This window comes from Nicotiana attenuata, unplaced genomic scaffold (genome assembly GCF_001879085.1).
Source record: "Nicotiana attenuata strain UT unplaced genomic scaffold, NIATTr2, whole genome shotgun sequence".
NCBI lineage: Eukaryota > Viridiplantae > Streptophyta > Magnoliopsida > Solanales > Solanaceae > Nicotiana > Nicotiana attenuata.
The window spans coordinates 228,808-244,887 of NW_017670778.1; the positions used below are offsets into that span (position 1 = coordinate 228,808).

Consider the following 16,080-nt stretch of genomic DNA (forward strand, 5'->3'; position numbering starts at 1 on the left):
ATAACTCCATGAGTCTATATATGTAGTTTGTTTCAAAATCCGAGTCCAATTCGACTCTCAAATCCCAAATTTTTAATATTTCAAAATATAGACAAAATTCCCAAAAATTTCTCTTAGATTCTCATGAATTTGATGTTAAACCTCATGTATAATCATGTAATATAATTGAAATAGATCAAAATCACTTACTCAATGATTGTAGGTGAAAATTCCCTCTCCAAATCGCCTCCTACCAAGTCTAGGGTTCTAAAATGAGAGAATGATACACAAATCTCGATTTTCATACCCTATATTCAGGCGCAGATATCGCAATTACGACACTGGGTTTGCAATTGTGATCCCTCGTAATTGCGAAGAATGACTCGCTATTGCGGCACTTGTTAGCAAAAAGGGAAGTCGCAAATGCAACATTGACTTTGCAATTGCGAAGTCTGCTCCCATCGCAAATGCTCTGTCCTAGGTTTCCAAGGGTCGCAAATGCGACCAAGATGATCGCAAAAGCGGTCCAATCCAGTTGCAAATGCGAGCACTTTCCTCACAAATGCGATGTCACCCAGCCTAGGCCTGTGTTGGCAAATGCGAACTATTGTTCCCAGAGAGATTTTCTTATAAGGTTTTTAATGAGGCAGCTAGCAATGCGTATTACTAAATATGTGCTCTTTTTTCTTCACTAGAATTTTTTTCTCACGGGTTTTTTTCCTAGTAAGGTTTTAATGAGGCACATTATCTTTTAATTAATATCCAAGGGGTAGTGTTAAAATATATTATATTGTGGATGTCCATTTAGTACTAAATTAGCTTCCTGAAGAAGCGTATTCATATTGGACTCCGCCGTAAATATGTTATCTATTTAGTACTCTGTTAGAAATAAGCCTCCCGAAGAAGCTTATAATTTTGGTACTCCGTTGTGAATAAATATTACCACACTACAACATTTTATGCCTACAGCCACACTAATTTAGGCAACGCTTAAAAAGTATTGTCAAAAGTATCTGTAGGAACACTTTTTAGGCGTGGCTTTTGAGTATAGTCTTCGGCCACAGCTTTTAAGGTAACACTTATAAAGCGTTCCTTTTAAATATAAAGACAACATTTTTTAAGTGTTGCCTAAATCTAAAATTTTTGGCCATGCTTCTTAGGTGTATTGCTACGTTTTTAAAGGGTTGTTATATTGTCATATTAAATACAATACTTTACAAGCATACCCTAAAAATTCTTTATAAAATATTTCCCCAAAAATTTCCCTCCAATATTGCACTTTATAAAATATTTTCCCCAATTCTAATAATTCTAAAGACGTTCAGTTAGGAACTAAAGGCAAAAGTCTAAAAATTTCACTCCAAAATTTCCCCCCAGATATTATAATTAACGAAAATATTTCCCCCCAGTACAATATCATCGTCCTTTTCCCAAATTTTTCTCTCACTGCGCGCAGCTTCACCTTAACCTAATTTACTCCTTTCAATTCTCTGTTGCATGTGTCTTCAGATTACTCTCACCCATATATTGCAAATCTCCATCCCTTTCTCTATTGGTAAGTATTTCTTTGCTCAAAACTTCTCTATTTTTTTCAAATTTTTGTTTTGTTCTAAGATTCAACTTTTCTAGTTTCTTAGTAATGGGGATGAAAAAATAATCTTTTATTGTGTACAATATCTGGGTACCTCTGTACAATCTTTCTTTTATATTCAAAGTTTGAACTTTTTATAATTTCAGATTCTTGGGCTAAAAAGAAGTAATTTTGTTTTGTTTAATTTTGGGCATGCTTCGTTAATTTGGGTTTTCATTTACACTGATTTGGCTTCTGGGTAACTATAGATTTATTGATATGTACTGTTTTGGACCTTTATTTGTTTTCTTACTTTGTGTTTTTTTTCTTGGGTTAAATAGATTAATTTGGGTTCTGGGTAAACGAAATTAGACTAATTTGTTTGCTTACTTTGTGTATTTCGTTGGTTAAATAGACTAATTTGTTTGCTTACTTTGTGTATTTCGTTGGTTTTCTTGTGATTAATTGTTTATGGGTTCTTTAAGATGTTATGTTATTTGCACCAATTTAGTTGTTTAGCCATCACAAACTTCTCCTTTAGTTTTGGTTGTGTGAGTATTTTTCTTTTGGGGTAGTGGATCTTTGTGTCGGTGCTTAAATTTTGAGATGATAGTAGCTGGAAAAATAGTGTAACGTGAAGGTTACTAAATTTACCATTGGGTCTGATCTAGTCAACTCTCTATTCATAGAAAAAATCATTATCCGAAAACAGTAATAATATTTACATGTATATTGGATTTGAGTGTTTTCCAATTTTTATTTTCACCTATCGCATTCATCATCATTGATACGACTAGGAAAAAAATTATTGCATCAATAAATGAATACAGATGTATTTTTTATATTGACATTTATAAGTTTTTTTGTGATACAATCACGCATCTTAGTTCTCTTTCATTGAAATCAAGTATAGAGTGCACAAAACAACTGACCAAGATCAGTTGCAAATAAGGAGCAGACAGATACTCGGGCCCCAAAATTATATAAAAGTTAAATTCTTGGTCAGACCTCTTATTATTCAGAAGGCAGCCTCTTGGATGTCTGTTACAACTACACGTTTAGGTATAAGAAAATTTATGTTCAAGGCTAGCAGGAGATCAACAAGGTGCAAAAGAAAAATAAGTCTTGAAGAAAATATCATTTTTAAATGAAGTTTCTGATGTCCAGAGACTTCACGCTGGGCATCTCCTCATCCTTGAACTCCTCCCTATTCTTCTGAGTTTCCATTGCTTCAAGAGCATCCTTTTTCAGTTCTTCTAATTGTGCCTTTGTAATCTTCAGCTCTAACTGTTCTTCGTATTTAGGCAGATCTTCCTTACGAATGCCAAGCTTCTGGTTGATCTTATCAAACTCAGCTGTTAGAAGAGCTATTCCCTTTTTGTCATTCCTCATTAGTGGCTTTTTGATTTCTTTCTCAACTTTATCCAGTGCTGCCATCTGCAGATCCTCTATACCTTGCTCATCGATAAGGCCCCTCTTGACACGCATCTCCTTCAGTTTCAATAAATAAGTCCGAGCATCTGGAATTTCATGAGTTTCTACTTCAATGTTGAACTTAATTGTTTGAGACTCTGATAAGAGATTAGCTTTTTGGCTTACAGAGTTCATGACTTTGGCATACTCAGATACAGCAGCAGGATCTTCTGGATCTATGTTGATCTTCTCCTTTTGTAGAACACCAATTAATGTCTCGAGCTTGTTCTTAACCTCATAAAAGATGTCCTTCAACACCTGATCTCCCTTCAGTGCAGTGGGAGCAATAGCTTCTTTGGCAAAGGAACGAATTGGAATTGCATGCTTGGGGCGAAGGACAACCTGACTAGCGCATAACTGGCGAGTGGATTTGGAAAGCAAGCGAGAAGCGAGAGCCATTTGATGGATCGAAATTACGGCTTTTGTCGATGAAATTCGAAACAGAAGCAGTGAGTTCTATCGGAGTGTTCAAAAGCTCTGTACTGCTGATGTTTCGAGGGACGAGTTCTATTACCACGACGTTTTCCGCTCGTCTTTTATGGGAATACACATTTATAAGTTAAACATAATAGCTAGTTAGATTTTCTCTTGCAAAACCGACTCCCTCTGCATATTAGACTGCCCGGCCCTTATCAGTACCTTCAAAACGTGAGAATTAGAGAGTGCTGCCTGCTGCACATCAACAGAAAACTGGGCTGCTGCTTCACTAGACTGTCCAGCTTTGTCACGAGCATCATTCACGTTTTTTGCACCTGTAACATCACCATCTTCAACCTGTTTACCCAAAGCCTTCCTAACAGCAGCAACTTCAGTTCTTGTGACCTGCTTGTGACTGATTTTTTATCCTAAATTGTTTGCTGATATGTATACATTTTCCTTTTACACATTTGCTAGTTTACAACATATGTCCTTTCTTAGTAAGCTCATTACTTATCCTCCTTATTTTTGTCTTTCTGATAAAGTACAATACCTATTCTTCTAGTTAGTAATTACCTTAACATGGGCAAGCATCATATAAGAATGTGAGTTAGCAAAATAAAGAGAATTGACAAACAAGAAGAAAGTTGAGAAATATTGACTGTGCAATGATATGTATAATTCGGCACCAAAAGATATATCCGGAGAAGAATTAAAAACTACTCAAGGGAGTTTGTGTTCTATCTCATTAAGTTTATCATTTAAAAAATTTCACTATACTTGCCAATGCGCACATGACACTTTTTGGTGCGCAGAATTTATATTATCTTCATAAAAAACTTGGTTTAAAATTTTACTACTTTCTGTCTTTGTTTTGTGGATCCTACTAATTTTACTTTTTTATTCTAGAAGATAAGTCACGCTCGGGAAGATTTGTGGTGGACTTGAAGTTGGATTTGGCTTAGCTTAAGTGTCATGACGAGGTAAGAAAGTCTTATTGTTTTACAACACATGATTTTACAGATTTATTCTTGATGTTTAGGATTTAGTTTTACAATTGGCATATGGTTAGCATCTCTATCCTTTTGCTTATTTTTGGTAGCAGATTCACCAATCAGTTCCTTCCTAGTCCCTCTTGGATCAATCATATTGGTCTCCAAATCTTTCAAAAGTACTGCAGCACTTTGAGTTCCCACTGTACCTTGTTCCACAGATTGCTGATTGTTGGCATCCTCCACAGTTATGCTTAGGCCCTGCTCTTCAGAGTTCTTTTTTGCATTGGCCTTGCCATTAACACTCTGATCCTCTTCATTGTCTGCATCACCATTGTTTTCTTCTTCACTTTGCATTCCATCAGGTATTTCCCTTTTTCTGAATCTTCTTCAGTTTGTTTAGCCCACAGTCTTCCTCCACTCCATTTGACCCTCTCATTGCTTTTGAATTTTTCAATTTCATCATCAATTATTTGCTCCTTGTCAATATGTTGTGCTAATTCTCCTTCAACTCTAGTGTCCTGAGTAGGAACCTCTTGGCAGGAAGTATAAATCAACCAATGTTAAAATTCAGGACAATGTCCCCAGGCTTTTATCAGTCATATTGTTCTCAGGGTCTTTTCCTAGCTCAATAAATCTTGATAATATGTCTTGCTTAATCTGGTTTATGTTAAAAATCATAAAGACATCTGTTAGTAGTGCTGAGATGCACTTGTAAAAAAGAAACAACAGTTAGTAGTAATGCAGATGTTGCTGAAGGTGTGTGATTGAGCACTTGCTTTCAGGTTCTTGTGGTTTCTACAACATGGGAGTGTGGTGTGTGAGCATGTGGTGGGGGTAAAAGGTTAGGATTCTTGGTGATTTTTGTACCTTCTGTCTGGAGAGTTCCCTTGCTTATTTCTTGATCTTGCACTTATGTCCTTAAGATGCAAACTCCCCACAGCATGATCATGTTCTATATTCAAAGCATCAAAGGTGTTTGAGCAGTTGATTTTCCTTGAATCCTCACATAGTGCACCAGTAAAGATTTCTGCGATAATCTGATTTTCATGGTCTGGATTTTTCTTTTTGTTAAGTGATGGATGAGATCGAGATACCTCTGTCCACTCTCAATCATTTAATTGATTCACAGCTTGAGAACCTGATTCTAACAGATGCGTGGCCTCATTCTCATGCACAGCAGATTTGTGCACATCAGTAGCAGCTGCAACTCCAAAACTTGACGCAACTGTAGCACCTTTTGTAGCACTAGGAATATTAGCTGATTTTTCACCCTTAGTTTTCTCAACTAGCTGCACCTCAAGACTCCTCTGCTCCCTGCTACATCATTTTCACGACCTGATGCGACAGTAGGAACAACTCCCCTTGTACCATCATCAGCTTGGCCTACAACATTATGTGTAATCCCAGAAGACTTAGCATTAACATGCACACATCAGTTCTGTTTGTTTGAAACTTCATATTAAATTGGTTACGATCCTTGTTGCTGAAAACTCTATTGACATTCTTGGCTAAATTCTGAGGTCTGCTAATTTTTTTTTTAATCTAACTTGACTTGTTGAAAGTTATTTTAGTGTTCCTTCTATCTGGACGTGTAAGTGATGTGCAATAATATTTTTTTGACAGTCTGAACTTCAGAATCGTCAAAGTTCCGGAGAAACAACAGATGATGCATTCATGGCTGTATTTGGAAAGGAGCAGCCCGGTCGGGTTAGATGCTATGGTAGATCGGTGACGACAAGCTCTCTGAAAAAAGATGAAGAAATGACCAAGCTTAAACAAAAGCATGACAATGAATAACTTCTCTCAAGGAAGAAATGAAGGAAATGATGAGAGAAGAAATGCGATATTTTTTTAGTCAATTTGTGAAAAACAACCCTGGACTGGATTTTCATGATATACAAGGGTGTGTTGGATCTAATATTCCTTCACCAGTTGATGCAAGTAGTGCACGAGCTATGAGAGGCCAAAATCTACCACATTCTTCTGGCTCAACTCACGCCCCAAGTCTTGAAAAGGTACTTATATTTCCCAATTCCAAAAACTACCTCAATCTTAACTTACAAAATCATGCTTTCTAACCAGTGTATACTATATATATGTTTCTTCCTAATTTTTAATTTCATTTTGAATGTGTAGGAAAATACGGGTGATGCAATTGGATATGGTGGTCACAAATCAATTTGATTCATTAAAGTGAATGGTGAAGACCTTTTGAACAATTGGGATGTTTATTTTTATTGATTCTATAAATATGAATACATTTAGTTTTGTAGAGGTCTTTGCGAGTGAACTCTTGAACCAACAGTGCTTTATTACTATAGACAGTACACAAAGGATGTTTCTTTGTTGAAATTTATTTTAAGTATATGCATTTGAATTATTTTTATTCTATTACTTATTATCTAATTTAATGCTTGATATATATATGTGTGTGAGAANTTACTTTATTATTACTTAATTTAATTAGTCTTGTATATATATATATGTGTGTGTGTGTGTGTGTGTGTGTGTGTGTGTGTGTGTGTGTGTGTGTGTGTGAACAGAATTTGATGCAAACAAATATAGTTTTTTAACCACAAAATTGTGGCTAATATAAGTATTTGAAAAATAATTTTGTAGTGTAGAGAAAATCGCCACGCTTAAAAAGTGTGGCCATAGGGATTGTCAATCTGGCATTGTTAATGATAAATGTTGCTTTAGAAGCCACACTTTGTAAGCGTAGCCTTTAACGTGACAAAGATCACGCTTCATAAGTGTAGTCTTATCTCATAAAAGCGTGGCTATATGAGACAATATAAGTATGGCCTTTGTACAGTATGGGCCACACTTTTAAAGCGTGGCTTCTAAGGCAACACCTACAAAGCGTGGCCAATAGTCAAATGTTACGGTACTTTAGGCCACCCCCCAAAAAGCGTTGCCTAAAGTTGTAAAGTGTTGTCTTTGCCCAAACGCTACACTTCTTGGCATCTTAGGCCACACTTCTCAGGGGTGGTTGTAGGCCTAAAATGCCGTAGTGCCACCTGTAGAAGATTCTCTGTAGCTGGTAAAATAACATCTTACAAGAAGCTTACACAATAGCTTGTGGTAGGAGCTTACAAGCAACTTATACAGCAGCTTGCAGAAGCAACTTACAAGCAGTTTATACATCAGCTTCCTTTCTACAAAAGATAGAGATTTCAGTTCATCATGTACATGAATTTGAAATTAAATAATACATTAGTCTCTCTGTACTTGTCTTTGGATAATTTACTTTTTAATCTTTATTTTATAACATAAATAACTTAATCGCGGGCATATAAGTAAAACTCTTTACTTGTCATGTTAAAATGCTATCGTAATTCGTAATGCTTCAGGGCATGAGTGAAATTTCAACGTTCGTTTTCTGATAAGGTAACTCATATCTACCAGGCGATTTTCTGCTAATTAACTCACTAACCTGAGTTTTCCTTTCCCTTTTTCCTCTTGTTAGTTGCCCTTCCCTTCTTTTTAAATTTTGCCGATGCATGAACTCAAACTAATTTGACACAGTCTAACTAGTCAATATCTTGCTTCGAGCGTATGAGTTGTCATGAATAACATTTCAAAAAAAAAAAAAAAGACGATTGCATGAGAAATTTTTCAAGAAATTATGTAGGAACGCTCTATATGGCTAAATAGAGAATTCATGTTGTATAAATTACGCATATATTAGGCGGTTCAATTATCCTCCTTGATGATAAAGAATGTTTAAACTAAATTCTACTTCTTCCGGTCCAAAATAAGTGATTTTTTAGCCGTTTTCACACGGATTAAGAAATTCACCTTTTAACATTAATTAACAATGAAATTAATCATATTAACCTTTACTATCTCTTCACATAAATACTCCTGATACATACTCCAACATTATTAACTCCAATGGCAATATTAAAAAAATCACTTATTTTACACAAGAAAAGGCCAAAAAATCACTTATTTTGGACCGAAGAGAGTATTGAATATGACTTGCCGTTATCACTTATCAAAGAAAGTTCGTGAATAATTAATTTCGTCATGCTCTTGAGGAGTTTAGCATTATGCACGCTGCCAAGTACGTGGTCTTCATTTTGCCACAAAACTTTGAAGCGGTTTTAGCCATCATTTAATTTAATTTGCTGGAAAGCTTTTTGCTTCAAGTTTTGGTCGCATTCTCTTTCTTTACTTCACGCTGAAGTTTGACCGTCTAATTTATCATCGACACGACCAAATCTTGTCGATTTTGATGCATCCCCAGTCGGAATTGGATCCCCTCCTGTACTATTTTGTCCATTAATTTTCAATCGAGTGTTTGATATGTGCCATGTGGACAAAAGGTAATCTATGGTTTGGATTTTTTCTCTTACGGCTCAAATTCAATATCAAATAATGGGCTTCATTACTTGCATTGTAATCTATGGTTTGGATTTTTTTTCATTATTCATGATAATTATTTTAGCATAAATATTTCTTTAAATTTCATGCCATTGAAGTTAGTTTCTGACATAAAAAAAAAAAAGAAAAAATTAAGTGTGCGTAGTTGTACTTTAAAGTTGTTTATAATTTTAGTACACTGGTATTCTATTCCACTTTACCCTAATTCTTGGCAATTTCCAATAATTCATTTTTTCTTTTAATAATGTCAAAAATCAGCTAAATTTTTCTCTTACGGCTCAAATTTAATATCAAATAATGGGCTTCATTACTTACATTGTAAACTTGAATAGCAGTAAAGTTTATCAGAATAAAATTATATCAAATCAGTACATTAAAAAATCACATACTATGTTAGAAGGCGTTTGTTTTATACAACTAAACTACAATTAAGAAATACTTGGATGCATTATAAAGGAAATAATAATTAAATTAGCACTGATTTCAATAAAGATTAGGTTTGCCTTCCGTTTTTTATATAAAGTAATTAATTAAGATATTATACCAGTCCTTCAATTTGTTAGAATATAATTTTTGCTTTTTTGTTGCATTAAAGAGACGATTAAGGGCCAAGAATAATGAGAAAAATTCAAAACAATTAATTACCTTCTATCCACGTGGCACATATCAAACACTCTATTGAAGATTAATGGACAAAATAGTACTGGAGGGGATACAATCCCGCATCGACTGACTGTAATTATCCGGTGTTTTCATGAGAAGACGTTTGATTGGCACAAATAATTTAAGATATGTTGAATTAATTTATGTTGGAGTTAAAGAAAATATAAAGTAGTGGTTGAAATAGCACAAACATCACACCAAGTTAATAGCCTGTTTGGCCAAGCTTCTTTTTGGCCAAAAGTGTTTTTTAAATTGAGGTGTTTGGCCAAGCTTTTGAAAGGAAAAAAGTGCTTTTGAGGAGAAGCAGAAACAGTTTTGGAGAAGTAGAAAAAAGTAGCTTCTCTCCAAAAGTACTTTTTTGAGAACACTTTTGAGAAAAATATACTTAGAAGTAGTTTTTTAAAGCTTGGCCAAATACTAATTGCTGTTCAGAAGTGCTTTTCAAACTAATTAGCCAAACACAAACTGCTTCTCACCAAAAGTACTTTTGAGAAAAGCACTTTTGAAAAAAAGCACTTCTCAAAATAAGCTGATTTTTGCAGCTTGGCCAAACGGACTATAAAGTAACCTTAGTTTACAACAACCTATGTAGTAAAGTGAGACTTGGGGAGGATAGTATAAATATACGCGGAGCTTACCCTTATCTTGTAAAGGTAGAAACGATATTTTCGATAGACTTAAAGTAAAGTAAAATTAGTTTAATGAATTTAAATCATTAAATTACAAAATTTTGTTTAAAAAGTATAAAAAACTTCGAAATTTAATATTCCAATATCTATACTATATTAAAAACACAAAGGCCCTCAACGAAATGTCGTACTCTTTTTTACCCTTTAGAAATAGCTCTTTAGATTGGACAAAGTTGTAAACTTATAATTTAATTAATTCATGCTATACTAAAAGCACGAATGCCCTTCACAAAATATCGTTCACCTTTTTTACCATTTTAAAATTGAAATTTCATTAAACAAAATAGTCATTTAATTATTTTCATAATATTTAGGACTTTAAAATCAACTAAAATTTACTCTTTTTTTTTGTTATTTAAATTATGGAAGAAGGCCTAGAATTTTTGGTATTTAAAGTTTAACTTTATACGGCACTTATTTACTTGCCATTTATATTTAGCATATTAACCAAGTAAAATTCTCTTGGTTTAGTCTTCGGTTACGATCCTGACACCTATTGAATTGATACCTTATTAATTAATGATTCACATGCCAACTATTAATCTTAGCAGCTCCTTGGTATTTCGTGCCTTCTAATTTTTTTCCGGTAATCTATATGTATCTATATTTATTTATATCTATCTATTTCTATCTATTTATCTATCTATCTATCTATCTATCTATATATATCTATATTATTTATAAAAGCACGAATAATTTATGCTAAATGTTGAACGACTAAAATATCCTCGAAATATTGATCTAATTTTATGTCCTTAAATATTTATATAATTTAAGGATCTAAAGGTAAATTACTTAATGATGTAATTCTTTTTCGATTTAAACTACACATATATCGGCCCTACAAAGTCGACCCTACTTGAATTAGAAGTTCACGTTCATAATTTCCTCTCTTTCTTCTATTTACGTTAGATGCTACGTATGCTGATATACAATATAATCAAATTGCATACATGGAGTTTTAACTTTTTATTTTGGTATTGTGATTTGTTTTATTTTTATCAATCAAATTGCATACATGGCATATTCTTAAGTTTTATATCTTTGCTTGAAGAATAATGAGAAATTATTAATTTTATCTACCACAAGGATTGCATATCACGACACCCAATCAAGAAGTGCAAACATTTAATATTTCTACTACTTTAATTTCTTCTTCGTAGTACCAAATATGTTCTGAATATTAATTAGAATAAAAATATTATTATTTCTTACATAAAATTTCTACTAAATGACAAAAAAATTTATAGACGACGTGGCAACGCACGTCTACAGAGACTAGTCTATCTATCTATATTATTATAAAAGCACGAATAATTTTTGCTAAATGTTGGATGACTAAAATATCCTCGAAACTTTGATAGACTTTTATGCCCTTAAAAATTCGAGTTAGAGATGGATGTAATTGTAATATTCCAAATATATTACCCAAGAATGAAATTCTTTCTAGATTAGAACTCCACATATACGGACATCAAATTCCCACTCTATCAATACCTAGAACTTTTAATACAACTATAAATTGGTAAAGCTGAAAATATTTATGAATTTGGATAAAGTTACTATACTTTTCATTACGAAAAACAACCTGCATAAAAACTAATATTAAATATTATTTTTATTCTTTAACAAATTTATAAATTTATTTGTATCATTGTGTAATTCTAAACTATTTAGTTCCATTCTGTTATTTGATTATCACAACGCTATTAATTATGATTTGGTTTGCCTTACATATATATAAAACCTCTATTTTAAGCAACTCATATTCTAAATTTAACAATTATTTATGGTACGTGTTTATAATATTTGACACAAGATATTCGTGCAGCGCACGTCTACAGAGACTAGTACTATATTAAAAGCACGAAGCCCCTTAGTGAAATGTCGTTCGCCTTTTTTACCCATTAAAAACAAAAATCTGGACAAAATTGTAATTTAATTTATTATCCTAATATTTAGGATTTTGAAATCTAAGAAACTTTAGTTATTAAATAATTTCTTATTGAACTAGGTAAGAAATCCTAATATTTAAGTGAAAATTAATTAAAACCTTACCAAAAAACTCCAAATCTTTAGCTATTTGAATTAATGTGTCCTTATATGGTGTCAACGATGGATCAGCTTGGTGGAATCTTTAACTTCTTTTTTTCCTTACAACTAATCCTGTTCTTCTCTTTTTATATTATAGGAAAAAATTTAAAAAAAAAATCTTGGGAGAACAAAAAAAGAAGGAAAAACCAATAAAAACAACTGAGAGCGCAATTCAGTGGTATATGTCTTTGTAAAATTTTGTATCATTTTCAAGTGCTTCGTTGATATTTTATCAATTCTTTACCGAGTTAGCCAAATATGTCACCATTTTTAGGAACTTAAATTATTATTTTTTAATTTTAATTTTATAACTCAGCATATAATTTTTATAATAAACGCAAGTAAAAACTACGTAATAGATTACTTACATTCAATAATAGATTAAAACAAAAATTAAGTAAAATTTTTTAAAATTGGATTAAGAGAATATTTTAAAATTTTAGGTTACATCAAAATTTTAGGTTACACTAAATAATTTCTAAAATCATTAAAAACCTTTAGTACCCGTATACATTACATTTTGAAGAATCATCTTACAAATTGAAAGCCATCTACTTCACTTTGCACATGATATTGTCAACTATTTTATATTTCAAGCATTGGCAAGCTTATATCTTATGGGAGAATTTGTACCGTTAGAATAGTAGATGTGTTAATATAATTACTACAGTCATATAATCTTGTATTTAGCTCATTTCATTTTTTCTTAACCTTTTTATATATGTTTGTTCCTTAAATAAATAGTCATTGATATTTTTCAAAGGAATTATTAATGTATTTCATTTTTCAAACAAAACATCTTCACAATGTTGATCGAGATGTATAATCTTGCCTCATAACTTGTGAAATATAAAATTTAAGTTGACTATATTGATTGAGGACTTCTATGGGTCAAAGTTTCTACCTTTTGTTGTGTCAATTAAATAGGATCAACAATCATCATTTTTAGGAACATAATTTTTAATGTAATATTGATGTGATTTCTAAAAAATTGTATCCATTAAGGCGGGGTACACGCGCAATGCGCGTACCCTAAGACTAGTTATATTAAAAGTACGAAGACCCTTAGCAAAATATCGTTCACTTTTTTTACCCTTAAAAATATACTTTTGTGACGACCCAAAGGGTCATCACCTGTTTTCTCCTTCATTCCGTGCTTGCGAGGCCTTGAAAACCTTATTTTTACTTGCCTCGATTTGTGTGCGCAGTCCGGGCGCGTAGCCGGAAAGCTTATATGTTAAATTATGTGAAAAATTTCAAAATGTGGCTTTAAAATGATTAAAGTTGACTTTGGTCAATATTTTTGGTAAACGGACCCGCACCCGTGATTTGACGGTCCCGGAGGGTCCGTAGAAAAATATGGGACTCGGGCATATGCCCGGAGTCGAATTTCGAGGTCTAGAGCCCGAGAAAAGAATTTTTCTGTAAAATTATTAAGGAAAATGGAAATGAAAATTGATTAAAAGACTGTGGTATCGGACTCGTATTTTGGTTCCGACACCCGATACAAGTCTTATATATGGTTTAAGCGCTTTCTGTGAAATTTGGTCGAAATCGGACGTCATTTGACGTGTTTTGGACTATAGGTTCCAAATTTGAAAGTTTATGAAACTTAGAAGAAAACCATGTGATTTGAGGCTTGATTCTATGTATATGATGTTATTTTGGCGATTTGATCGCATGGTTAAGTTCGTAGGATGTTGTTGAGTTAGTGTGTGTGTTTGGTTAGGAGCCCCGAGGGCTCGGGAGTATTTTTGGAGGTATTCGGGGTGGTTTTGGACTTAGGAGATGTAGCAGATTTTCTGCAATTTTTGCCCAGTTATTTGCTTCTTCGCGTTCGCGGCACTCAGCTCGCGTTCGCGTACCAGTGGGCTTTCCCTTCTTCGCGTTCGTGGACAAGTCCCCGCGTTCGCGTAGCCTTGACTCCTTTACCCTTCGCGAACACGGCCCCCTTCCCGCGAACGCGAAGGGCATTTTTGCCCAGTCATTTTAATACTTCAAAAAACAGAATAGTTACGGGATTTTTCACCCAAAACACACGAACTCATCTTCTCCACAGCCCATAGGCGATCTTTAGAGCTCTTCTTCACCAATGCTTCTTAGGTAAGTATTATCTAACTCGTTTTCTTCATTTTCTATTATCATTTATCAAATTCCTAGGCCTAAATCATGTAGTTCATGGTAAGAATTGGGGGAAAAGGGTAGAATTAGGGCTGTTCAATTTTCTTTGATTTAGACCTCGTTTTGGGGTCGAATTTGAAAACAAATTGTATAATCGGGCTCGTGGGGGAATGGGTAACATGGAATTGGTTCAAACCTCGTATTTTGACCAAGCGGGCCCGGGGTCGATTTTGGAATTTTTGGAAGAAAGGTTGGGAATTCATATTTAGGTACTGGGTTTAGTTTGTTTAGCTATTATTAATATTTTAAGGTCATTATTTCATAGATTTGACCGAGTTGGAGCTGAATTCGAGGGGTAAAGCTACACTAGAGGCTTGAGTTGATTTTGGAGCATTTGAGGTAAGTGTTTGGTCTAACTTTGGCTTGAGGGAATAGGAGTAGGGTCTTATTTGCTATTTGCTATGTGTCGAGTACGGTGTATAGGCATGGTGACGAGTATCTATACACTGGTGTCTAGCATGATCGTTATGTCCTTATATTGAGATTATCCTGAATTGTTGTGATTCTTCCATGCTTATTTGATGATTACTATATACTGTAAAGAGCATAAGACAGAGATTATGATTACTTAACTCCGTGGAGCAATGGCTCGAGTTGTGTTACGGATTAAGGAGGTATATGATATGAAATGACTCTTTGGAGCGGTGGCTCGGATGTTAAGTGAATTATAAGTGAGAAGTATAGAAAAGAGAAAGAGTTGATGGTTACTCCCTTGTCGGGACGTGTTATTGGTTTTGTTGATTTTCTCCCTTGCCGGGATTTAACTGTTTACTTGTGTTTCCCTTGCCGGGATTTTCTATTACTGTTTGTCTATCCCCTCGCCCCCATTGGTTGTGATTGTTGATTGGGCGAGGTTGTGTTATTTATACATGGATCGGGTTGCACGCCGCAACAACACTATATAATTGTGGATCGGGTTGCACGCCGCAACAACACTATATAATTGTGGATCGGGTTGCTCGCCGCAACAACACTATATAATTGTGGATCGGGTTGCTCGCCGCAACAACACTGTATAATTGTGGATCGGGTTGCACGCCGCAACAACACTGTCTATTTATGGATCGGGTTGCACGCCGCAACAGTGATAGCTGAGGATCGGGTTGCACGCCGCAACAGTATTGTATGTGATCGGATCGGGTTGCGCGCCGCAACAAGCTATAGCTTAATTGTGTTTACTCCGGATTTAAGTTTCTGTTGGCTGTTCTATCCTTTAAGTTTAGACTTCCTGTTTTAACTGTTGCCTCCCCACCGCATGTTTCCCCCTCCTTTTGTAACTGCTTATTTCCTGTTTATTTTCCGCAATATATTTCATAACTGCACAGGTTTATCTGGTAGTCTGGTCTAGCCTCGTCACTACTTCGCCGGGGTTAGGCTAGGCACTTACCAGCACATGGGGTCGGTTGTGCTGATGCTACACTCTGTGCATCTTTTTGCACAGATTCAGGAGCAGCTTTTGGGCCTCAGCAGTAGGATTTGATCGGGAGCTGACTTCAGTCCAGGGACTTTCGAGGTATCCTAGCTGACGTTCGCAGGCCGGAGTCCCTTCTATGTTATTAGTTTGTTTTCCTTGTACCGAGACAAACATTGATGTACTTCTATTCAGACTTGTTTTTAGCACTCTTTAGTA

General features: G+C 34.5%; 1 protein-coding gene across 1 annotated transcript; it reads right to left on the minus strand.

Annotated features, from left to right (window-relative positions):
- Window positions 1-2,541: 2,541 nt before the first annotated feature.
- Window positions 2,542-3,495, minus strand: LOC109243240 (probable ATP synthase 24 kDa subunit, mitochondrial). Its single transcript, XM_019410152.1, has one exon. The coding sequence runs from the start codon at window positions 3,419-3,421 to the stop codon at window positions 2,693-2,695; it is 729 nt and encodes a 242-aa protein (XP_019265697.1). The 5' UTR covers window positions 3,422-3,495; the 3' UTR covers window positions 2,542-2,692.
- Window positions 3,496-16,080: the final 12,585 nt, after the last annotated feature.